At 41.1% G+C, this 26,832-nt stretch overlaps 1 protein-coding gene across 1 annotated transcript in view; it reads left to right on the top strand.

Annotated features, from left to right (window-relative positions):
- The window catches only part of kif28 (kinesin family member 28), a 64,755-nt gene that overhangs the window by 19,227 nt on the left and 18,696 nt on the right, over positions 1 to 26,832 (top strand). Inside the window, exons 6-15 of the mRNA XM_072580158.1 lie at positions 1,164 to 1,318; positions 6,033 to 6,144; positions 7,799 to 7,866; positions 8,601 to 8,743; positions 9,085 to 9,206; positions 15,861 to 15,951; positions 18,948 to 19,008; positions 21,954 to 22,077; positions 25,093 to 25,216; positions 26,133 to 26,248. Coding sequence (XP_072436259.1) covers positions 1,164 to 1,318; positions 6,033 to 6,144; positions 7,799 to 7,866; positions 8,601 to 8,743; positions 9,085 to 9,206; positions 15,861 to 15,951; positions 18,948 to 19,008; positions 21,954 to 22,077; positions 25,093 to 25,216; positions 26,133 to 26,248 — 1,116 coding nt within the window. The remainder of the gene's footprint in view (positions 1 to 1,163; positions 1,319 to 6,032; positions 6,145 to 7,798; positions 7,867 to 8,600; positions 8,744 to 9,084; positions 9,207 to 15,860; positions 15,952 to 18,947; positions 19,009 to 21,953; positions 22,078 to 25,092; positions 25,217 to 26,132; positions 26,249 to 26,832) is intronic.

Raw genomic sequence — 26,832 nt, 5'->3', positions numbered from 1 at the left:
AGAAGGTTAGAAACTTAGAGGAGAGCTGAGGCCATGTCAGGATTGGAGAACAAGGCAATAGTTTTAAAGGTGATGTGTTGCTTAACCTGGAATCAGCACAGCACATGCATGAACAGGAGCTCAGGTTTTAGATGAGCTCAGTTTTCGAGATAGTGCAAGGAAAGAGGCCAATGTGAAGTGTATTAGAATGGTCACCCATGTTGAGAACTACCGCTAGACAGAAATTGGACATTGCCATCTGAATAGGGGAGTTTTTATCCAACTGTATACTATGATTATAATGATGATAAGTTTAATAGATTCTCTTGCTGTTGTATTCCAAATGATTGCCAAACATTTTTAGTTAGTTTTAAAATAGCAACATAGGATAAGGACAATACTTTTTAGAGTCAGACAGTCATAGAGATGTACAGCATGGATACCAACCCTTTGATCCAACTTGTCCGTGCCGACCAGATATCCCAACCAATCTAGTCCCATTGCCAGCATTTGGTCCATTCTCCCTCCAAACCCTTCCTGTTCATGTACCCATCCAGATGCCTTTTAAATGTTGCAATTGTACCAGCCTCTACCACTTTCTCTGGCAGCTCATTCCAGACACATACCACCCTCTGCAATAAATTGTCCCTTAGGTCTCTTTTAAATCTTTCCCCTCTCACCTTAAACCTATGCCCTCTAGTTTTGGACTCCCCCAACCCAGGAAAAAGACTTTGCCTGTTTACCCTATCCATGCTCCCCATGATTTTATAAATCAGGTCAGCCCTCAGCCCTCAGCCTCTCCGACTCCAGGAAAAGTAGCCCCAGTCTTTTCAACCTCTCCCTCTAGCTCAAACTCTCCAACCTTGGCAACTTCCTTATAAGTCTTTTCTGAACCCTTTCAATCGTTTCACAACATCGTTCCTATAGGAGGGAGACCAGAATTGCACGCAGTATTTCAACAGTGGCCTAACCAATGTCCTGTACAGCCACACCATGACCTCCTAACTCCTGTACTCAATACTCTGACCAATAAAGGAAAGCATACCAAATGCATTCTTCACTATCTTTTCTCATTCAGAAAAATTGGTCAATGGTACAGTTAAAAAGGTAAAAACACAGTTGATTAGTTAACCTGAAGACCATAGAACACATATCACTTCTTTTGCTGATATTCTTTCACACAGGTATTTTTAAAAGACCACCTCACGAAACAGTCTGACATCAATTTGGTAGATTTGGCTGGCAGTGAAAGGCAGAAATCCTCTGGTTCTGAGGGAGACCGGCTGAGAGAGGGAACTGCTATCAATCTCAGCTTAACTACGTTGGGCAACGTCATCAGGTGGGACAGCCCTGAAAGCAAACTTAAAATGCATGTGGAGCAGTGGAACAAGTTGATGTTATGCAAATTTAACCCTCCAATTTAAATTTCTCTTCTTCAAAAAATAATGTCTTCAGACTTTAGGGAGTAAAGTCACGGTGTGATTTTGTATCCATCTCTTTGCATCTCTGTTGGACATCTCCTCACCTTCATTTTCTGTGTAAGAAATAATAAAATTCTTCAAAGATGAGACAGCAGAGACAGTCATCGGAAACACAGATCCAGGGAAATTTGGCTGGGTGCATTGAAGTATATGCTGAACATATGGAGTAATAATTAAATGACTATGTTGTTTGAATTTTAAATGGCAAGAAGTAGAGCGGCACAGTGGTCAGTGGTTAACACTGCTGCCTCACAGCACCACGGACCTGGGTTCAATTCCTGCCTTGGGCAACTGTCTGTGTGGAGTTTGCATGTTCTCCCCGTGACTGCGTGGGTTTCCTCCCACAGTCTAAAGATGTGCAGGTTAGGTGAATTGGCCGTGCTAAGTTGTCCATAGTGTTAGGTGCATTAGTCAGAGGGGAATGGGTCTGGGTGGGCTGCTCTTCGGAGGGTTGGTGTGGACTTGTTGGGCCGAAGGGCCTGTTTCCACATTGTAGGGAATCTAATCTGATCTAAAAAAAACTAAAGAGTTAACAGAATGCATTCAATAATACCTCACTGAATGCAAGTAATAATGGGGATACTGTGCGTATGGTTTTGTTTTAACATAAAACATTATGGTAATGTGTTTTAATATGATGTTATCAATTTTGCTTCTTCCTCAGAACAAGATCCTCATTTGCAGTTTGGAGCATTACGATATTTTGCCCTTTTTTTAATGGGTCAGCACACAGTAACTCAGTGGTTAGCATTGCTGCCTCATAGCACCAGGGACCTAGGTTCAAGTCCAGCCTTGGGTGACTGACTGTGTGGAGATTGTACATTCTTCCTGTATCCATGTGGGTGACCTGCTTTCTCCCTATGGTTCAAAGATGTGCATGCTAGGTGGATTAGCCACAGACAATGCAAGGTTACAGGGAAAGGGGTTGGGCCTGGGTGGGATGTTCTTTGGAGGGTCAGCGGACCAAATGGCTTTCTCCCACACTGTACAAATTCTATTATTTATATAAGTCCTGGCAGATTGTTTAATTTTTGGAAGCTTCACAGTTTCGCTTCATCCTTTTACATATAGTCAGCAGAGATCTCTGGGAAGGAGCAGAATGAGAGAGGGAGGAAGTGTTGAAATTGTAACAAGTAGGTTTAGTGGACCTGTTGGTTTATGTTTACTGCCAATTTCTTCTGGTTAGTCAGCAAACAGGAAAAAAGGCCCTTGTTCCTTTGTCTCCCAGGACACTATAGTTAATTGCAGGAGTCATCATGTACACTGGCTCAGCTTAGACTCTCCAAACATGTTGGGTGGAAGCCAGCCTGCATGGACCATAACTCCCAGCATAGACCACTTCAGCTGACCGGCCTTTTGCTGTGCTGTAAATTCTATACAAGGTTCTACATAAAGTTTTCCCTAGTGCCTGATTGTAGATGACACTTACCTCAAACGTAACCCTTTGCCTGCTTTCAAATTGTTTACACTTGATCAATGGTCCATGAAGGACACTAGCAGCAAACTTGTGAAAGTAATAATCCTATTTTGAATTAGTGCCAATATTTCTTGTTCTTATTCCCATTCACCTTTCCCAATATAATGTCTAAAATTCCAATTGATGTCTCAGCAGTTTCCTTATCTTCTGTATTGACTTGGAGAGTGTTTCCAGAACTTTCTGTTCTTGTTCTTTTGATAAGGATTATCTAGTCTGACTAATGATCTTGTGTGGATGGCAATGGAGTTGTGGTGAAAAGGAAGGGTTGGGGCAATGAAATATATCAACTAACCTTCCTTTTTCAGGTGTTGTACTAGCTGAAATCTTTATCCATTTTAATCAAGACATTCAGCCCAAGAAAAGAATGTTATGTTATCATTGAACTGTCAGAATTGAGACAGATTAATTTACCAATTTATTCAGCAATGACAATGGTTTTCATCTGTTAACTGTAGCAGAGACACATTCTGTAAGAAAAAATAAATGTGTTGAAGATAAAATAAATACCTTTATAAACATTTATCTGGACAATAAGGGCTGCGTGCTGCAAAGATGCATGAAGGTTTGTGACATAACTATTCAGAGCTGACACCACAAAGATGGTGACCTCCTGCACCCATCCTGACAGTTCACATTGTTACAAATATCAAGTTACATACCAACAACTACCATGATCTAACTCTACTGAAACTTCCCTAGATTGGTTAGGGCTATGTTCAGTGGCATTTAGAAGAATGAGGGGTGAATCCCTCAGAAACCAATAAAATTCTAACAAGGTTACACAGGAAGAATGTTCCCAATGATTGGGAGTCCATAGAAGTTTTCATGGAATCCCTACAGAAACAGGCCAATCAGCCAACACCAACCTTCCAAAGAGCATCCTACCCAGACCCATTTTCCCAACGAATGCATCTCACCTAAACACTATGGACAATTTAGCATGGCCAATTCACCTAACCTGTACATCTTTGGATTGTGGGAGGAAACTCACATAGACATGGGGAAAACATGCAAACTCCACTCAGACAGTCGTCCGAGGTTAGAATCGGACCCGGGTCCCTGGCATTGTGAGGCAGCAGTGCTAACCTCAAGAGCCAGGGGTCACAGTCCCTGGTAGGCCATTTAGGACTGAGATGAGGAGAAATTTTTTCATACAGAGAGTGGTGAGCCTGTGGAATTCTCTGCCATAACAAGTGGTTGAAACCAAAACATTGGATGTTTTCAAGATGAAGATAAATGTAATTCTTAGGCTAAAAGGATCAGCGGATATGGGGAGATAGCAGGAACAGGGAACTGAGTTGGATGATCATCTTGAATGATGGAACAGGTTTGAAGGGCTGAATGGCCTACGCCTGCTCCTATTTGCACTGTTTCAATGTTTTTCTTTCATGTATGCATTCAGTTCCCCATTTGTGACTTGCCTCAACAGCTCAGTGTAGTTTCGATTTCCACAATCTATCCACTCTCCGGATAAATAAAGTCCTCTTGAAATTCTTATTGGAATTATCAATAATTTTTATTTATAGCCCCATTTTGGATTAGTCTCAACAAATGGAATAACTTCTGTGTATTTATCCTATTAGCTACCTTCACAATATTGACAGACTTTATACCACAGACTAAGAGCCCCAGAGTCGAGAGTGTGCTTGAAAAGCACAGCTGGTCAGGCAGCATCTGGGGAGCAGGCAATTCGTCATTTCAGGCATAAGCCCTTCATCAGGAATGAGGCCGGGGGCTAAGAGATAAATGGGAGGGGTGGGGTCGAGGGAAAGGAGCTGAGAATGCAACAGGTGGGGGAGAAGGTGATAGGTCGGAGAAGTGGGCGGAACAGATGGCGGGAACAGATGGCGGGAAAGGTGATGGACAGGTCAAGCTGCTGTGCTTTTCCAGCACCACACGCTCGACTTTGATCTCCAGCATCTGTAGTCCTCACTTTCTCCAGCCCAGCCTGTTCACTCTTTCTAGGTGAGTCAGAAATGGGATAGAATAAAATAGCATGTACAAGAGAATGACAACTTAATGAAAGACAATATTATTCTGCATGTTATCACAACGTTTGTATGTATCCCATTCAAATCTATAACTCTATTTCTATGATTAGAATTAAATATCTATCATTATCTATTCCCAATTACAACTGCAACAAACTGAGTTAAATTAGTCCAGGAAATGAATTGTGGGGCCCTTGCTTTTTATTTAATACACTCAGTTTGCTGGCAATGATAATATTTATTTCTCATTCTTAAACTGAGTGGCTTTCTCAGCTACTTCAGAGAGAGTTTAGAATCAATACGGGATTGGAGTTGATTTTAAGCCAGACTGGGTAAGTTCAATAGGTTTTCTTCTGTCATGGGATAGTGTACTGGATAAATTTACACAACAATCCAACTGCTTTATGGCAATCTTCCTGCATTCCAGCTTTTCATTTACATTTTCAGACTTTTAAACTATGATGGTGGGATTTGAATTTGCATTCCCTGAAATTGTTAGTCCAGGCCTTTGGATTATTGTAATGTAACCACTACACGGTTGTATTCCCTCCTGGTTTACGTTGCTCAGTACAGATGGTATGTTTGTTGAAGTCAGAAGTCACATCACACCAGGTTGTAGTTCAGCAGGTTTATTTGAAATCACAAGCTTTCGGAGCGCGGCTCCTGCATCAGTGCTCTGGAAGCTTGGACTTTTCAAATAAACCTGTTGGACTATAACCAGGTGTTGTGTGACTTCTGACTTTGTCCATCCCAGTCCAACACCTGCGCCTCCACATCGTGTTTATGGAACAAAACTTTTATTTCTTTATTTTTCTAATTTTTTTCCCCCTAAGAATATGTACTTTAAGAATCTGTACCTAGGTACCAACCCAGTCCAACACCTACACCTCCACATCGTGTTTATCGAACAAAATATTTATTTCTTTTTCTAATTATTTTCCCTCAGAATTTGTACTTAAGAATCTGTACCCAGGTACCTTTGTACCTGAGATGGGGCCGTACGTGACGTCCTGTACACTGTTCATTATAGTCATTTGAGTACATGTGACAATAAAGCTAATTCTAATTCAAAGTTTCACATATTCTATGTTTTTTTTCCCCTAGTGCTTTAGCAGAAATAGCCATGGGGAAGAGGGTGTTGCATGTGCCATATAGAAACTCCACACTGACCAAACTACTGCAATCAGCTCTGGGAGGAAACAGTAAGACGAGGATGGTAAATGCTCAATTAGAAAATTGTGATGTGTGCTCTGACAAAACTATTCAACAGGCAAGTGTGAAGAGGGTCAACTTTCAATCATTTCTCTCTCTCTCTCTTCATTTCCAGGCTGAGCCTCCTTGCTGTATCTTTTGCGTTAAGTTTGCTCATTGAAGGGCTTTGGGAGTGAGATCCCTGGCAGCAAACAATTTCTCAGCAGAGTCTGAACCCCTGCAGCCTCTTGGAATCTGCCTCTGTCCTTAATTTATTTGGGGCTGACATAGTCTCTTAATTGGTTGCCTTTGCTGTATAATTGCCTTCAGGATCGCGGCATCTGCAATTCCAGGATCACGACCTGGATATTTGACTCTGGAATATAATCCCAGCCCATGTGTCTGAGTGGTAGTAAATCCGATAAACAAAATCTTGTGTGAAATTTTCTTAGTGCAGCATTTACTGGTAACCACACAATTAGATTAACCACAGGCCGGACCAGTCTATTTAAGAGTATTCAATTTGAGTCTCCTACACATTGAGTTGGGTCTTGTAGCTCTGTGACGACCAAGTCATGTCCCCCTAATGATAGTGGCGACATTCACCATTTACATAAAATAAAGGCCAGAAATGCCAAGGAAGGGATTACCTTTGCAAATCAGTCATGCTCCTAGTTACCTGTTGTACCTTGTTAATTTATAAGCAAATCCCAACCTGATTCCCACATGTATGCGCTGCCTAAAAATGTGTTCCACTGTGTTCCTCATCTTATTGTCAGCATTCCTTCAGTTTGGATCCAAGGAAATTCCCAGATATCAATGACATTTAAATGGGGCAAAATCAATAAAAATCAATACAAGCGACAAAGCTAAAATAGTAAATGCTTCATTGTGCATTTGGCAGATGAGGAGGCATAGTATACAAGAATACTGTACATGACATCAAACAAAACTTTGGCTTCACATTGTATTAGCAATGAGGGTCAGTTAGCTGGACAGCTGGTTTGCAATGCAGAGTAATGTCAGCAGCATGAGCTCAGTTCCTACACTTGCTGAGATTACATTGAAGATGCCATCTTCTCAATCTTTCCCCTCACCTGCGGTGTGGTGACCCTCAGGTTAAACTACCACCAATCATTTATCTCTGTCTCTCTCTCTCTAATGAGGGAGCAGCACTATGGTTTGGTAAGAATATGATAGCTTCACTTTTTACATTAGCCAATTACTCCCATTGTATTGTTGAATACATTGCCAGGGAAATTACTCCACCCTATATTTTAAATACCTCCCTGTGACAGTGTTGAGATACACAGGAGTTCAAGATATACCTTACTGAGAGCAGACGGTGATTCGCACATATTTGGTGTACAAGTTGATTCCCACCAATTTCTAATGCACCTGAACCCCACACTTACAGCACTATGGCTGTGTCTACACCACAACAGTTCTAGAGAGTGGCTCACCTCCACCCTTCTCAAGGGCAATTAAGGATGGGCAACAAATTCTTACCTTGCCAATGGTGCTCATGTCCCCTGACTTTTATATTTCACAATAGGAGATGGTGGAGTTGAGGGGCTGATGTACAACTAGTGATCTCTTCTCAGCTCTGCCACCCCACAACTTGATAAGTGTCATATCCAGAGTACAGCTTTCTATCTGAATTGAGAATTATTTTACAGATTGCGACAGTCAGTCCAGCTGACATCTGCTACGAGGAAACACTTTCAACATTACGTTACGCTGAAAGGTAAACATAATGGGATTTTAGAGGGGGAACAAAACAGGAAATTTCACTGACATTCATATTTACTGGTCTTGAGATTTCCCAAAGCACTTTACAGTCACTGATATACTGTTCACGTGGAGATGCTGTTGTGATTCAGGAAATGTAGAAGCCAATTTCTACACCACAAGCAGAAATACAACGAGAACCAGATATTCTAATTTTTGATTCAGGTAATGTTGATCAAACGGAAGAGTATGGGCCAGAACACCAGGGAGAAATTCCCTGCTTGACTTCAAAATAATATTGGGAGGTTCAGAGGCCAGAAAGCATCTCAGCTTGAATATTACCCTTAGCAAAACAGTGCAGCACCCTCTCAGTTTTTGGACTAGGCCTGAACTGACAACTATCTAACTTTGAGGTGAGCATGCTCCCTGCTGAGCCACAGCAGATACTCATGCCACTGCTCAAGTTATTGAATCAAATCACTGAGTACCACATGGTCTTTTGTAAAAATAGGTTTCCCATTTAATGTTACTCAGGATGTGTCCCTTCTTACCTTGTGGAACTTTCTTCTTTTGTTCCATCTTCTTCCTCCTGATTTACCTCAATGGATCAGAGAGGACGGTGGGAAGGGGCACATATTTTTCCAGGACATTTCTGCTTTAACACGAGCATCATGAGTTTGTAAATGTAATTTTCAGGCAATGTGATCATGACTAACCCATTTTCACCCTTTCCCAACTTCATGGCCACAGGACTAAGAACATCCGGAACAAGGCGGTGATAAATGAAAATCCAACAGAAAGACTCATACTGGAGCTGAGGGCAGAGAACGCCAAGCTGCGGTCAACGATCACCAAGATTAGGAATACTGGACTAAGAGTAGAGGAAGAAATGAGTACGTGTCTGCAGTTAGTCCAGCAGAATGTAAAAGCTTTAATTTTTAAATTTGTTTAACCTTCACTCTGACGCATTGGCTTGAAAAGCTTACAAATGCTGAAGTCCATTTAACTAAAAGCAACAGACAGATAGGGTTCACTGGTGGGGACTGTGAATGGGGGTGTAGGGTGGATGTGAGGAAGACTTATAGGAAGTGGTGATAACCACTCTTCTTAATGGCATCTCCCCCTCCATCCTTGCAGCCAAATCCTAATATCGCAGCTCCTTTGCAAACACCTCATTTTTCCACCTTAACATTTCAAAACTTTATTGTAATATCATGCTGCCTTTTCTCACTAGAAGAGTTACGACAGTCACTGGCTGAGAATGAACGGCAGATGGCAGAGATTCAGACTTCTTGGGAGGAGCAACTCGAGAAGGCACAGCAAGAATGGGAACAGAAATACAAAACTCTAACCCAGGTTAGAATGAGCAAAACAGTGTGCACTGTATAATATGTAGGACTGCCAATTGGCCGAGATTATTACCAGCACATAAACAAGGCACTACATATGCTGGAAATCTGAAACAAAAGCAGAAAATTCTGGTAACACTCGGCAGGTTAGGGAAGATCTGTAGAAAGAGAAAGATCAGTTCAATGATATTTTATCAGAACTCAAAGGTAACAGATCTAAAACCTGAACTGGGTATCTCTTTCCACAGATGTTGCCTGATCTACTAAGTATTTCAGTGTTTTCTGTTTCTTTTTAATCAAATAGTTGTTACATTTGTTTTCTTAAATATTGCAACATGCATGTAATATACGCAAGATAAAATATTTGATGAGTCAGAAACTGAGTTTTCATAAGGCTGCTTATTTTGTAATCACAACCTACATGAATGGTGAGCATTAAATATCATGGCTTTGTTAATGGTCTAGTAATCAGGTTATTCAAGTCCCACTATGGTAGCTGAGGAGTTAGTGAGTACATTTGGAATATAAAGTGAGCACAGATACACATGAGCACTTCATTACTGGATTGGCATTAAAATAAACCATTGGGTCTACTCAAAGTTTGGGAGAAGATTTGTAGCTCAGGTGCTTGTTGTTGTGGTTCTGTTCACCGAGCCGGGAATTTGTGTTGCAGACGTTTTGTCTCCTGTCTAGGTGACATCCTCAGTGCTTGGGAGCCTCCTGTGAAGCGCTTCTGTGATCTTTCCTCCGGCATTTGTAGTGGTTATAAATGCTGGAGGAAACAGCACAGAAGCGATTCACAGGAGGCTCCCAAGCACTGAGGATATCACCTAGACAGGGGACGAAACGTTTGCAAGACAAATTCCCAGCTCGGCGAACAGAACCACAACATTGGGTCTACTTCACAGACGGAAATCTTCTGCCAGGTGTGAGACTCCAGACCCACACAAGGTGCTCCATTCGTAAACATGCTCTCAAATAATCTGGCAAGGAAATAAGGGATTGCCAGTCAGTAACGAATCAGAAATTGCATGGGAAAACTCAGCATCAACTGTGGAGAGAAAGCAAAGTTAATGTTTCGGATCCAGTGACCCTTCTCCAGAACTGGTTTCTGACTTCCAGCATCTGCAGTTCTTTTCTTTGTCTATTGTCAGTCAGTATTGGGCTTGTCAATGCTATCCACATCCTGTGAATGAATAAAGATCCCTCCCTGTTGGGTTGACCTAGACTGAATGGTTCAAGAGTCAGCTCACCACCGCCATCTCCAGGGCAGTTAGGGATGGGAAATAAATGCTGATCCAGCCTGTCACACCCATACTTCATAGAGTCATAGAGATGTACAGCATGGAAGCAGACCCTCCGGTCCAACCTGTCCATGCCGAACAGATATTCCAACCCAATCTAGTCCCACCTGCCAGCACCCGGCCCATATCCCTCCAAACCCTTCCTATTCATATACCCATCCAAATGCCTCTTGCAATTGTACCAGCTTCCACCACTTCCTCTGGCAGCTCATTCCATACACGTACCACCGTCTGCGTGCAAACGTTGCCCCTTAGGTCTCTTTTATATCTTTCCCCTCTCACCCTAAACCTATGCCCTCTAGTTCTGGACTCCCCAACCCCAAAGAAAAGACTTTGCCTATTTATCCTATCCATGCCCCTCATGATTTTGTAAACCTCTATAAGGTCACCCCTCAGCCTCCGACGCTCCAGGGAAAATAGCCCCAGCCTGTTCAGCCTCTCTCTATAACTCAAATCCTCCAACCCTGGCAACATCCTTGTAAATCTTTTCTGAACCCTTTCAAGTTTCACAACATCTTTCCAATAGGATGGAGGCCAGAATTGCACGTAATATTCCAACAGTGGCCTAACCAATGTCAGTCAGTATAGGGCTTGTCAATGCTATCCACATCCTGTGAATGAATAAAGATCCCTCCCTGTTGGGTTGACCTACACTGAATGGTTCAGTGAATGTGTACAGCCACAGCATGACCTCCCAACTCCTGTACTCAATACTCTGACCAATAAAGGAAAGCATACCAAACACCTTCTTCATTATCCTACCTACCTGAGACTCCACTTTCAAGGAGCTATGAACCTGCACTCCAAGGTCTCTTTGTTCAGCAACACTCCCTAGGTCCTTACCATTAAGGTGTAAGTCCTGCTAAGATCTGCTTTCCAAAAATGCAGCACCTCGCATTTATCTGAATTAAACTCCATCTGCCACTTCTCAGCTCATTGGCCCATCTGGTCCAGATCCTGTTGTAATCTGAGGTAACCCTCCAATTTTGGTGTCATCTGCGAACTTACTAACTGTACCTCTTATGCTCGCATCCAAATTATTTATGTAAATGTAAAAAAGTCGAGGACCCAGCACCGATCCTTGTGGCACTCCATTGGTCACGGGCCTCCAGTCTGAAAAACAACCCTCCACCACCACCCTCTGTCTTCAACCTTTGAGCCAGTTCTGTATCCAAATGGCTAGTTCTCCCTGTATTCCATGAGATCTAACCTTGCTAATCAGTCTCCCATGGGGAACCTTGTCAAACGCCTTACTGAAGTCCATATAGATCACATCTACTGTTCTGCCCTCATCAATCTTCTTTGTTACTTCAAAAAACTCAATCAAGTTTGTGAGACATGATTTCCCACACACAAAGCCATGTTGACTATCCCTAATCAGTCCTTGCCTTTCTAAATACATGTACATCCTGTCCCTCAGGATTCCCTCCAACAACTTGCCCACCACTGAAGTCAGGCTCACCGGTCTATAGTTCCCTGGCTTGTCTTTACCGCCCTTCTTAAACAGTAGCACCATGTTTGCCAACTTCCAGTCTTCCGGCACCTCACCTGTGACTATCGATGATATGAGTATTTCAGCAAGAGACCCAGCAATCACTTCTCTAGCTTCCCACAGAGTTCTAGGGTACACCTGATCAGGTCCTAGGTATTTATCCACCTTTAACCATTTCAAGACATCCAGCAATTCCTCCTCTGTAATCTGGACATTTTGCAAGATGTCGCCATCTATTTCTTTACAGTCTTTATCTTCCATATCCTTTTCCACAGTAAATACTGATGCAAAATATTCATTTAGTATCTCCCCCATTTTCTGTGGCTCCACACAAAGGCCACCTTACTGATCTTTGAGGAGCCTTATTCTCTCCCTAGTTACCCTTTTGTCCTTAATATATTTGTAAAAACCCTTTGGATTCTCCTTAATTCTATTTGCCAAAGCTATCTCATGTCCCCGTTTTGCCCTCCTGATTTCCCTCTTAAGTATACTCCTATTTCCTTTATACTCTTCTAAGGATTCACTCGATCTATCCTGTCTGTACCTGACATATGCTTCCTTCTTTTTTTTAACCAAACCCTCAATTTCTTTAGTCATCCAGCATTCCCTATACCTACCAGCCTACCCTTTCACCCTGATGGAAATATACTTTCTCTGGATTCTTGTTATCTCATTTCTGAAGGCTTCCCATTTTCCAGCCGTCCCTTTACCTGCGAACATCTGCCTCCAATCAACTTTTGAAAGTTCTTGCCTAATACCGTCAAAATTGGCCTTTCTCCAATTTAGAACTTCAACTTTTAGATCTGATCTATCCTTTTCCATCGCTATTTTAAAACGAATGGAATTATGGTCGCTGGCCCCAAAGTGCTCCCCCACTGACACCTCAGTCACCTGCCCTGCCTTATTTCCCAAGAGTAGGTCAAGTTTTGCACCTTCTCTAGTAGGTACATCCACATACTGAATCAGAAAATTGTCTTGTACACACTTAAGAAATTCCTCTCCATTTAAACCCTTAACACAGTGGCAGTCCCAGTCGATGTTTGGAAAGTTAAAATCCCCTACCATAACCACCCTATTATTCTTACAGATAGCTGAGATCTCCTTACAAGTTTGTTTCTCAATTTCCCTCTGACTATTAGGGGGTATATAATACAATCTCAATAAGGTGATCATCCCTTTCTTATTTCTCAGTTCCACCCAAATAACTTCCCTGGATGTATTTCCGGGAATGTCCTCCCTCAGTACAGCTGTAATGCTACCCCTTATCAAAAATGCCGCTCCCCCTCTTCTCTTGCCTCCCTTTCTATCCTTCCTGTAGTATTTGTATCCTGGAACATTAAGTTGCCACTCCTGCCCATCCCTGAACGATGTTTCTGTAATTGCTATGACATCCCAGTCCCATGTTCCTAACCATGCCCTGAGTTCATCTGCCTTCCCTGTGAGGCCCCTTGCATTGAAATAAATGCAGTTTAATTTATTAGTCCTACCTTGTCCCCGCCTGCCCTGACTGTTTGGCTTCAAGAATGGATAAGGAAAAAAAAAATCAAAATGGGGTCGTCTGTCAAAAAGTTAATGCCAGGGCTCAGACAGGACAATTATCATTTTAAGAAATAAAATGATATAAATTTGAGCTGGAAGAGTGGAAGTCTCAATAATTCAAATAAATCAAATATCAATAAAATAGCTCCACCTGCTGGATCCCTTCCGCAGAGGAAGCTTTGTACCCAAAGGGATGTGTGTGTTGAGAGACCAGAAGTCTGAAGCACAGCGCAAGTATAAAGAAACCATTCATAATGCAGCACACCTGTCTTCATTTCAGCAGTTGTTTTGTTTTTTTTATAGACAAGTGAATCACGAGAATGTGCTTGGCAATGCCAATTTATTCCAGCCTTCTTGAATAATTCATGATTTGATTTATTTGTGCACCTCTCTGGCCTGGACAACATTTATTATTCACATTTAACTGAGTGTCAGAAGGCGTTATTCTGATTCCCATGGGAGACCAATAAAGTAAAATAGTGCCATCTACCAAACAATTACTCCATGAAAAAATTACCAACAAGATACAGGTCGTTCTGCTATAAAGCATGTTTTGTTCATGCGAATTCGCTATAATGCGATGGATGAATTGGGCACACTGTTTCTATAGCGTGAACTTTTAAAGTATTGGTTATAATGAGATTCCGGCCCCATTAGTTTAAATGGTGCTGCTATTACATGATTTTCTTACAACATTGGATTGCACGTGAATGGAACTCCATGTTATAGCAAAACTTACTGTATCACGTTTTGTGGTTTTTCCTAATACAAATCAGGACCAAAGCAAATTAAAGACAAATTAAAAAGAAGATGATTCTTCAAATAGAGGATAAATGCCATTTTAAATTGTCAATTCGATAAAGACATTCTTACACGGCTACATGCAAAATTGATGGCAGCAGCTGTTCTATTCCACAATATGCTGTTTTTTCCTTACACTGAGAAGTTTTTTAAAATTCACCCAATGAGATGTGGATGACGTTGGTTGTGTCAATATTTATGGCCCATTCCTAGTTTACCTTGAAACACTTATGGAGAGCTGCCTACTGCAGTCCATTTTAGTCCCGAGACTAACATGAATTCATCAGCAAGTCATATCTCTATGACCTTAAATTAGATTCCCTACAATATGGAAATAGCCCCTTTGGCCCAACAAGTTCACACTGACCCTCCAAACGGTAACCCACCCAGACCTATTCCCCTACCTTTTTTTAAACCCTGACTAACATGGCCAATTCACCTGACCTGCACGTCTTTGAATTGTGGGAGGAAACTGGAGCACCCAAAGGAAACCCACAAAGTCACGGGGAGAATGTGCAAGCTCCACACAGTCACCCAAAGCTGGAATCGCACCCGGGTCTCTGGCGCTGTGAGGCAGCAGTGCTAACCACTGAGCCACCATGCCGCCCCATAAGGTTACCCCTCCGCCTCTGATTGTCCGGGGAAAATAGCCCCTACTCAGTCTCTCCCTATAGCTCAAACCTTCCCACCCTGGCAACATCGTTGTAAATGTTTTCTGAGCACTTTCAAGTTTTACAGCAAGTTTCCTGTAGCAGGTAGACTGAAATTGTAGTATTCCAAAATTTCTCCCCCTTGGGTCATGACAATCATAATAGTGTAGCTTTTCAGGATTCCTTTTCGACCTGCCAGCTAATAATTACCCCATTGGGTACTTCTGGTATGCTATTCACATAATCTTCCAAGCTTGCAACCTTAGCGCACTCAAGCACTGCTTCCAAGTCTCCTGTGTGCTGATCACCTTTTGCCTCCAGTTCTCCTTTGAGTGTGCCAGCCAATGTTCTTTGGATGGTAGCTTCCTTCCTATTGGTACCACTTCCAGTTCAGGGGTAATCATGTAACATGTTCCAGTTTTTTTATTATCTAAAAAAATTAAAACTGATCACTTTCTAATTGATACAAGCTCTTTAAAGTCTATTCGAACATTCTTAAAAGCAATTACAGAACCCAAGGTATTTTAAATAAGTTTCAAATTTCCTTACCAAACTGCTTCAGATCTAAAGCTTGTTCAGTCCCCTTCTTGAACTACCCATTCCTGTGTTTGAGGTGCTGTGTTTGATCAGACGAGAAGGAAGCAGTGAGTAGGAGACAAGCAGTAAGCTGGAGTGAGAAGGTGAGAGGGAGGGTTATTGAGTGAGGGGAGGAATGAACAGGAAAGAAGCAGTGAGCAGGACTGGGGAAAGAATGCTCACAGGCCATGTAATCAATATTGATGTTCAAGGTGGTAGAATTTGAGGGCTTGGAAAATGCTGTTGTCAAAGAAATGTAACAAAAAACATCATAGTTTGTTTGTAAATTTGTCTTCTAGGAAAGGCGTATGATTCAGATGTTCCCCTATCTGGTGAATGTCAACGTGGACCCTCAGCTCTCTGGCTTTGTCCACCTCTTCGTCCAAGATGGTAATCTCTACCCCTGTGTTTCTGTGTCCACATCCACAGACAGATTTTATTGGCTGACCTCCTGATCATTCTTTTTAACTACACCTGGACTAGAGTCAATCCACTTTGCCACTTAAACCGATTTGATGCTGTTCTGCAACTATAATATCTGGTGTATTTTAAAACTTTTGAAAAAAAACTTAATTTGTTCCGAGGGCAGTCTTGCTTCCATTTGTAGGCATTATATACAGTCCTCTTCCCTAACATCTTGTCTCTTCAGACACTATACTCTCAGGGGGCTTTAATAGCCATGAACTTATATTGCACTTGTCCATTGTTACGGTTTGCAAACTGCTGCTGTGGTTTGCCAATGACATCATGGCCGGCCAGCAGCCTCTCCTGCTTTTACCATTAGCTGTGCTGGCAAGATTTACAGGCAACTTGATTGGCCATGTTATGGATGCACCTTCCAAAGCCAACAAGTCCCATTGTGGAACTGAATCTGGAGCTGCTGATCTGGAGGTGGTGATGCTACAAACTCTCCCTCCTGACAGTCTACCAGATTGATTTCTGGGATGGTGGGACTGTCCTGTGAGGAGATATTGAGGAGCTTGTGTTTTGGGGAGTTTGAGAAGACTGACAGATGATCTCATAGAGGCAGACAAAATTCTGACAGTGCTTGACAGGGTCAGTGCAGAAAAGATTGTCTGTGGGCTCCCAGAACCAGGGAACACCAGTCTGAAAGGCAAGCTATTAAGGATTGAGATGAGAAGCTGGTGGTGAATCTTTGGAATCCTCTACTCCAGAGGGCTGTGGAAGCTCAGTCAATGACAGTCTTCAAGCCAGAGACCAAATGATTTCTAATATCAAAGCTGTCAAGCAATTTAGAGACAGCACAGGATTATGGTGTTGAGGTAGATGATCAATGATGGACAGTGAGAGACAGATTGGTCTTCTCCTGCTCCCATATTCCTCTGTTTCAGTGTGGGATAATCAGTCATTTCTAATGTGAAATAGGCACTGAGAGCATAACTTAAAACAAAGGTCAAGTCTTCCCACTTCACCCTCCTGATATCATTCCCAGGGCTTGGTGATTCAATTTAAGATTTGTGGTGAATTTTCTTGATCAGTGATGCATTGGCAGGACTCAAGCCATGGTCCCAATATTATCCCTCCCCCACCATACCTTAACCCTGCCCGTCCCTTAGCTCACCACCATCTCCCAACCCCCCATCATCTTTTAGCATTTAATGAACATGCAAGTTTCATTCCATATCAGAAAGGTTAATCTGCTGTTTTATTTCAGTGATGTGTGTCAATGGCATGCTTTGGTTGTGTCCTTTCATTTCATTCCTCTTATGAATGATTTACTTTGACCACTCTCCTTTTTTTTTCTGAAACTGATTGCACACTCACCATTCAAGAGGTTGACATTGCACAGCCTTCCCCTTCTCAAATACTACAAATCTGAATCCGAAATTTGGTGTGTTGTGAGACGCAATGTAACATGATCAAGACTAAAATCTCTCATTTGCAGGGAACAACTAAATGAAGTTTTGTTTGACCATCACAATCGATAAGTGTGTGTGAGGGCTAGCAGAGGTTTTCTTTTTCTACATCCAGATGTGAGAGGTCAGGCTCAGTTGGCAACATTTAAACAAATGGGCACCAATGGTTCATTCATGATTTTCATCTTGTCTTTAAATGATTGAGCAGAAAATCCTGAGGCAAACAAGTCTGATTTTTCTGACCATTCTTAACCAAATAATCATGTTAATTATTTAAGACTGATATAATTGAGTAAGGTGCAGTTCAGCAAAAAATCACTCATCTCATTCTTGTGATGCAAGGCTTATTTTATGAAGAGAGACAGAACAGGTTGAGCCTATAACTTTTGAAGAATGAGGGCGCAGCTGATTGGCACATTGTAGAAGTGATGTAAACCATTGGAGAGAGTGCAAAAGCAACTTACAAGGAAGAATTCAGGGATGAGGAACTTCAGTTTTGAGGATAGATTAAAGACATTGGAGAAGACAGCTGAGAGGAGATCTGGTTAGACATTTTCAAAACCAGAAGGGGGCTGGACAGAGTAGATAGGGTGAAATTGTTCCTGCTCATAAAAGGATCAAGAACCAGAGACACAGATTTAAATTGATTTTCAACAGGAGAATGCATTATGAGAAAAATCCTTTCCACACAGTGAGTAGTTAGGGTATGGAATGCATTGCCTAGAAATATGATTGAGGCAGGTTCAAATGACATATTCAAGAGGGCATTGGAAGTTTATATAGATAGAAATAATAAACAAAGGTATGGGGAATTGGTGCAGACACAATGGGCTGAATGGCCTCCTTCAATAGTGTAACACTTCTGCAATTCTCGGAGAATATCTTCCTGAGAGGATTGACATCTAGAAGAATGTTTCCTCTTGTGTGTGAGACTAGAACGAGGTGGCATAATTTAAGAATAAGAGGTCTCTTTTTTTGAGATCATTTGTCTGTGGAATTCTCTTCCCCAGGAGACAGTGGAGGCTGGGTCATTGAATTTAGTTAAGGCGGAATTTCTAATGGAAAAGGAAGCAAGGGTTATGGAGGACAGACAGGAAAGTTGAGATCAGACAATGATCAGACCAACCATGATCTTATTGAAAAACAAGGCAGATTTGACGAGTTGAGATCTATGCTTCCATGTTACTACACCTGGGGCATTGAAGAAGCAATTTAGCACCAATGGGCTTCAAGAAAATACTATAGTCGGAAGTAAAAATTACAAAATGATGGAGTCACCCAGTTTACATTATGGCCAAATAGTTCAACAGGACCAAAAGATTCTGCATTTTAATGCCTCCTAGTGCAGCATTTGTGTGCACTCTGAGGGAGATTAAGTGCAATTACGTGACCTGTTTGCACAAATGTGCATGGTACCTAATTCCTGTGCATCCAATTTAAAAATATGTTACGCCTTCATTGATATTTCAAATGCACTGTAGATTCTTGAATGCCTGTGTTTTGTTTCAGGAGAGACTGTCATTGGACAATCTGCAGGATTCCCACAGGCCATTGTTATTAAAGGTTTCGGGTATGTTGAAACCCCAATATAATTTTTTTAAAAATATGCTTACAGATTATGGAACAGACACTGGAAGTTTCTTGCAAAGTACCAACAAGTTGCTAGATTATTGACAGTGATAGTATGTAAATGAAATGCTGTTTATATTTGCAGATTTCCTAGCTAAGTAATTATTATGTGGTACGTTCTTCTTTTAGGAAGGGGATGCTTTGCATTCCTCATATTAGTTAGGAAGAAGAGCTGCCTCTATTAGTATCAAATCATAAGGACCAAAACAAACTCTGATGTCTAGAAACACATGAGGGAAGCAAAGCCCATGCCTATATCTGTTTACAGTAGTTTGTGTTTCCTGGAACAAGTCACCAGCTTGAAGCCAGTAGTTATAACCTAAGTGGCATCATGGTGCATTGATGATCTGGAGTCTCTTCCACTCTTACTACCTTGGCATGTGATGGAAAGGTTTGGAGTTGATAATTAGCCTCATAAGCTGCATTATAAACACACTTTCCATGGCTGTCAAGTCCTGAAATGAGACTGAAACCCAGAGTTTCAGCTTGCAGATTGGGACACCGCCCACGGTGATCCAAGATCTCCTCATTCGTAGAAGACAGGTTTAAGGTTCAAGGTTTCTCTTTACTTTTCAAAGCTACAAGGTTCTTTGTAGGGGAATCATTAGGCAATCACAGCCAAGTCACGGTGGCAAGCCATTCAGTCCCCCCAGTCTGAGAATGCTGCCCCTCATTGTTATCCGGTAATTTCTGCTGGATAGTGGAAATGTACATGGATATCGGGTAAAGGCTTTAACAGGTCAGGCTGTGTTTCCTACTCCCTGCAATGGGTGAATGGCCTGTCAAAAAATACTCTCGGAATTTATGCCTGAATCTTAAAACATCTCCTATGAGGGAGGGTTTGGGAAAGCAGTTTATAGATGGGCAGACAGATGGCCGATGTCCTTTAAGATGAAGCATTGAGAAAAGAAAACACAAAGACAAGAGGCTCAAGGGATTGAGTAAAAAGGAATCACAGGATTTCAACTAAATAAATCTCTAAATGTGTGAGGGTAGGTTTAAAAAAAACTACTAATGTACAAAAAGTAACAAATTATTTCAAAAGATTGATTAAGTTGTAAGTTGAGTGCTGGTTTCATATTTAGGTACCCACATTATAGGATGAACATTACAGAGAAAGCAGAGGTGTATACTCACCAAACATTACCAGGGATGTGACACAAGACTTCAGATCCTGAGACAGTTTATACTGGCCCAAAGGAAGTTCAACTAGAGGTTTTTTTTTAAAAAAAGATAATGAAGAAATTGATGAAGTCAATAAGGAAAAACATATTCTAGGTGGGGAGACAATGATTGTTGCAAAGGAAATTAAACAGGAAATTTCTGTATCCATAATATTTGGAAGAAGGATTGCTTTACCACAGCGAGTGTATATGCCAGGGACCATTACATTTTTAATAGAAAATTTGGTAAAGAGTTGAAGCAAAGCTATAGGTGGATTGCTCAAGCACATACTTAATGAGCTGAATGACCTCTGTCTGTGCTGGGAATTTCTAAACTGTTATAGAATGTTACACCGTAAGCTGTTGCATGTCATTGAGTAATTGTTAGAATCCATTATTAATGAAGGAGTAACAGAACATTTAGAAAGTCAAACCACAATCTGTCAGATTTAGCATGGTTTTATGAAGGACAAATCATGTTTGACTAATTTGCTAGATTTCTTTGAGGATGTAACAAGCAACGTGGATGATGGGCATCCAGTAGCTGAAGCATGTAGCAGAGTTAATTTGATAAGTTGCCATGCAAAAGGTTAGTGCACAAGGTAAGGACACATGAGGTTAGAGGTAATTTATTAGCTTGGATAAAGGATTGGCTAGCCAACAGAAAGCAGAGAATTGGGCTAAATACATCTTTTTCTAGATGGTAAGATGTAACTAGTGGGGTGCCACAGGCACCAACAACTTATAATCTGTATTAACAACTTGGATGATGGACAGTACTGTAGACAAATTTGCAGATACACTAATATATGTGGAAAGTAAGAAATAAGGAAATTTACAGATGGATATGGATAGGTCGGGTGTGTGGGCCACAATTTGGCAGATGGAGTTTAACATGGATAAGTGTGAGATTATCCATTTTAGTCAGAAGAATAGAAATGTAACTTATTATCTAAATGGAGATAAATTATTTCCCCTTATTTGAAGAGGGATGAAGTTGCATTGGAGGCTGTTCAGAGGAGGTTCACTAGATTGATTCCAGAGATGAGGGGCTTGTCTTACGAACAAAGACTGAACAGTTTAGGCCAATACTGTCTGGAGTTTAGAAGAATGAGAGGAGATCCAAAAATGTGCAGGTTAGATGAATTGGCTGTGCTAAATTGCTTATAGTGTGAGGTACGTTAGTCAGGAGTAAATGTAGGGGAATGGGTCTGGGTGGGTTACTCTTTGGAGGGTCAGTGTGGACTTGTTGGGCCGAAAGGCCTGTTTCCACACTGTAAGGAATCTAATCTAATCTAATCTAAATGAGGTAGGTAAGATGCTAAAGGAGATGGGCAAAGTAGACGTAGAGAGGATGTTTCCTCTTGGTCTTAGACTAAGGGGTAACAGATTTAAAACAGAAATGAGGAGACATTCCTTCTCTCAAAGGGTCATGGATCTGAGCAATTCACCACCCAGACTGTGGTGAATGCCAGGATATTGAGTAAATTTAAGGAGATTTTTAATAGTACTGGGTTGGAGGGTTATGGGGAGCGGGTTGTAAGCTGGAGTTGAGGCTGAGATCAGAGACATTTGTATCAAATGGTGGAGCAAGCTTGAGGGGCTGAATGGCCTACTCCTGCTCCCAGTCCTTGTGTTTTTGTATAACACAGTAGTATGCATATTGTGAAGTCTTTATTGCTTGAGTAAAAATGATTGATCTAATGGCTTTTTTCTTCTTTAGTGTTGCTGATAAACATGCCATCATTACAAATCTAGATAATAAAGTAACACTGGAGCCATGTGGACAAGCTAAAGTGATTTTAAATGGAGCCCTTCTCCTTACCAAAGTTCCACTCAAACACTTGGTAATTCTCTCTTATTTTAAAGAAACGGTACTTTGTGGAGATGTAAGGGAGATCGTGCCATGTGGTAATGTCACTCGTCTAGCTAACACCCTGAGGATGTGGATTTAAATCCCAAATGGACAACTGGTGGAACTTAACTTTAATTAAGGAGAAACAGGAATTGCAAGTCACTCGCAGTGATGATGACTATGAACGGTATCATTGATTGGCTCATTGGTTTATGAATGTTTATGATGGAAATCTGCTGCGCTTACCTGGTCCAGCCTACATGTTAGTCCTGACCAGCAATGTGGTTAGCTCTTAACTGGCCTTTGTTTTGGCCTAGCAAGCTACTCAGTTCAAGCACAATTAGGGATTGGCAGTAAATACATTACACCCACATTTCAAGAAGGAATAAATTTGATGAAATAATTACATGTAGTGTAATATATGCCAATAGTGGATCTCACCCCTAAGTTAGAGGTTTTGTGTGTAAGTCTCACTTCAGACCTTGAACACAAATATCCACTAGGACTCTCCATTGAAGGAGGGCTGCACTGTTCAAAGTGCCGTCTTTTGAATGAGATATTGAACTGAGGCCCCACTTATTTGCTCAGGTGGATGCAAAGATTCCATGGCAACTGTTTCAGGGATGGTCAGATGAGCTCCGTAAGATGTGGAGGTGGTGGGGATATGGACTCTGACAAAGGAAAACAAAATTCTAGTGGTCTGTGGCTGAAGATGCAGAAATATTAGGGCGGTCCCAAGCTTAGTGAATATCAGCAGTAGTGGGAATGCTGGGAAAAGGCATAAAACATGAGCAAATAAACAACAGATTGGAACAACTGAGCCTTCGGCTGTAGTCCACTGTCAATGTAAGAATTTGGAATGCTAATGTAAGAAACAGTGCTTTCACAGACAAGATATAAACCCAGTCAGACATGGCATTGGATGTTGAAACTATCATTTAACTGGTGATGCTGTATTATCAATCTCTCAAAGAGCGCATGTTATTGTGTCAACATGCATTTTTACATGCATGGTATAGTCCAGAGCTATAAATGGTGATGGTAAAGACTCCTCTAGCTGATCAGGAATTTCTCCTGCTCTTACCATTGCAAGTATGTTGGAAGAAGATATTACAAACCTATTATCACCTTCTTCAGTGGTGTTATGAGCACTCATCAAGTCCTGGAATGGAATATAAACTTAGGTCTTCTGACTCAGAGGCAGGTACATTACCCATTCCACCTCCCAAATTAACCTTTAGTTAGAGAATGATGAGCTTGTGAAATTCTCTGCCACAGAAAAGCAGTTGAGACTAAAACATTGAATGTTTTTATGAAGGAGTTAGATATGTCTTAAGCTGCAGGTGACAAAGGATATAGGGAAAAAAACAGGAAAAAGGAACCGAGTTGGATAATCAGCCATGATCGTATTGAAGAGCAGAGCAGGTTTGAAGGGCCAAACGATCTACTCCTGCTACTATTTTCTACATTTCTATTTATCACAAAAAGGAATGGAGTATAACAATTAGGAGGTCTTGCTAAAATTATACAAGGACCCACCACAGACCATATTTAGAATACAGTGAGTAGTTTTGATTCCCTTAACTAAGGAAAGATATATTGACTTTGGAGGCAGTGTAGATAAGGTTCACTAGGTTGATTGTGAGTATGGATGGATGTTCCTATGAGAAAAGGTTGAGTTGGTTAGGCCTTCTCTCATTGGTATTGTGGACTAGACCAGTCTCCAACACCAAAGTATTGTAAGAATAGCCTAGACCCTAACTTTTATATTTGTTTAAAGGTAAGTGTAAGGTGCTGTGTTCCAGATGTGATTCGATAGGTCCACCATTAGGCTTTAATCAAAACACACTTCATTCTTACAACACAGTTAAAATACAGAAAAGGAACTGGCATAACTTTAACTCTATTGAAATACTTAACAAGATAATTTATTACTTAACCACTAATCATCAACTGTTCTAATATAAGTGGCATCTCATAAACACAAGCTTTGGCAAAAATGCAATTCAGCAAAACAGTTGTGGCTTTCATGCGCTGTCTCTCTCCAGCCCAGAAGAAAGAAATGTCCCATTTAATTTTTAAGAGGAAACATTTTGTCTAAGACTCCACTATAGCAGTCAGGAACTCAAGCCTTTAGCTCAGCAATCATCAGAAAACTTTCTAACTGAAAGCAAAACTAAAAACCTTCATGGGTCTGTTTGAGCCCTGATCCTGCTCACTCATGATTCTTTTGTATTATTAAAAAAAAACTCAGGGAAAACTCAAAAGTTGTTTACTAAAGGCCTGACTGAAGGAGACATTTTGTCACTTCTGTGATGACACTTCTCTGCAAGACAGAACACATCTCTGTTAAAGAGCATAGTCCCATCACATTGGAGCATAGAAGAATGAGAGGTGACCTTATTGAAAAATAAAAGACTCTTAGGGAGCTTGACAAGGCAGATGTGGAAAGGTTGTTTCCCCTTGTGGGAGAGTCTAGCACAAGAGGGCACAATCTCAGAGTAATGTTGTACATTTAAAGGGAGGAATGAGGAGGATTTTATTTCTCTCAGAGGGTAGCCAATTTGTGGAATTCTTTACTGCAGCAGGCTGTTAAAGTTGAATCACTAAGTATATTCAAGGTTGAGACAGATTTTTAAACAGAATCAAGTGTCATGAGGATAAGGCACAAAACTGGAGTTAGGGATGATCAGCTCAGTCATGATCTCATTTAATGGTAGAGTAGACTCAATGAGCAGAATGGTCTATTTCTGCTGCTACATTTTCTGGTCCTATACCATGGTGTGTCTACAGTGGCAGTCAAAGCAAATACTACACGATATGAAAGTGCTATTTGAATCAAACTTTTTTTAAAATTCAGAAGGGCGAATAGCTTTTTCATTTAAAAGGTCTTCCCTCAAACGTATGTTAAAATGTGTTGCAAAAATATTTGTTATTCTTCTTTGAAATTGACAACTAATGAATGACAAGTGTTTTTGGTTTTAATTGTTGCTTTTGTGTATCTCAGGATAGACTCATTCTGGGATCTAACAGCACGTACCTCTACGTAGGATTCCCTTGTGAGCGGAATGGTGAGGACATGAGCAAATATGACTATGACTTCTTCCAGTCAGAGCTGGCAGCAGTAGAAGGTTTTGACAGAGATGCTCTCGGTAAGCAGGTAAAGCCAGGATTATGGTGGTGTGCTGGTTACGGCATTGAAGTATTAATGCAGCAGTCCCAAGTTCAAAATCCAGTGCACGCAGTCATTAATGAACTAATGAATTTGCACCAATGGGAGAAGAAAGACTCTGAAAGTTGTTGGATTGTCATTCAAAACCACATCAGACATTCAATGGGGAAGCTGTCTCCTAATCTGATGTACATGTGACTGTAACGTTACAGTATGTGCTTGCATCTTAATCCCGTGTGAAGTGGGCTCTCAATTGCAAAGACAATTGATGCAGCTCGGGTAATTTGGCTGTGTAAGACATGCAGCCTGGTCCCAGTTTCCAGGTCCCAAGAGTAAATATTTATACAAGGTACACTGAGATAGTGATGAACTAACTAACTAATTGGCTAACTAACTAACTTACTAACATGTACAGTTACAACATTTTAAAGACATTTAGATAAGTAGACGAATAAGAAATGTTTGGAGCGATACCGGCTGAATGCACGCAAATGGGATTAATTTGGGAATAAGGTTGGCTTGGAATGATTGGGCCGAAGGGTCTGTTTCCGTGCTGTATGACTCTATGATTCTATAAACTTTCACGTTTACAAAAGCGTGATGTTTGAGTGCTGGTGGTTGTTCAGAAACAATCAATGGCTTCATAGTGGTCCTTGTGGATTTTTAATACATTTAATGTACACCATGAAGGGATCAGAAGCCTCAACAACTGCTATGGACAACACTAAACCATACACCTGTATTTTCTACTAGTAACACAGTAGTCATACTTTAATTGTTCAAGTGTACAGAAATGTTTGGTTAAGGATTGAGGTAAGTGATTCAAAAGCAGCAATTATTCTCAATGTGACTCTTTCTGATCACCCACTGACTAGGTCTTTCAAATAGGAACAAGAAAGTGGACCCGAGTGTGCTTGCTGTGTTCCTCGATTACATCAGGGTGAAGCCTCTGGTGGCGGAAGCAAACCAGATCAGTGAGGAGTTAAGTAAGGTAATCTCACAATTTGTTTTCTCTCTCTTTTGCAAGAAAATCACCAACTTTTTCCTTCATCCCTCTCCAGATGGGCAATGCTGTGTGGCATTGTCAAGGAGTAAACCCGCACTTACCTCACATGTTTTACATCCTGAAAACACCACAAAACGCTTTACAATTGATGATTTATGTCTGACATAAAGTTACTGATGTTTGGAAGATGAGTTTGGAGAAACTAATTTCCACAAATCCAAGACTTGGAAACAGAAAATCACTGAATAACCAACTGTTTATAATGATGTGGTTCAAGGGAAGGATGTTGTCCAGGATGCCAGGATAATGCCCAGGATAATGGGATCTTTCTTATGCACCTGAGAGAGCAAGCATGGCATAAAAACAGAAAATGCGAGTGAAACCTAGCAGGTCTGGCAGCATCGGTGGAGAGAGAAACAGAGTTAGTGTTCTGAGTCTGACATGGATCTGTTTTAGAACACTTGAGCAGACATGGCTTCAGGTTAATGCCTAATCTCAAAGATAACATCTCTGGTAATGGAGTAGTCCCTCAGCACCAAAGTGACATGGTGCTCAAGTAGATGATCCTT

Source organism: Chiloscyllium punctatum, chromosome 11 (assembly GCF_047496795.1).
Source record: "Chiloscyllium punctatum isolate Juve2018m chromosome 11, sChiPun1.3, whole genome shotgun sequence".
Lineage (NCBI taxonomy): Eukaryota > Metazoa > Chordata > Chondrichthyes > Orectolobiformes > Hemiscylliidae > Chiloscyllium > Chiloscyllium punctatum.
This window is presented reverse-complemented; position numbering and strand designations above follow the sequence as displayed.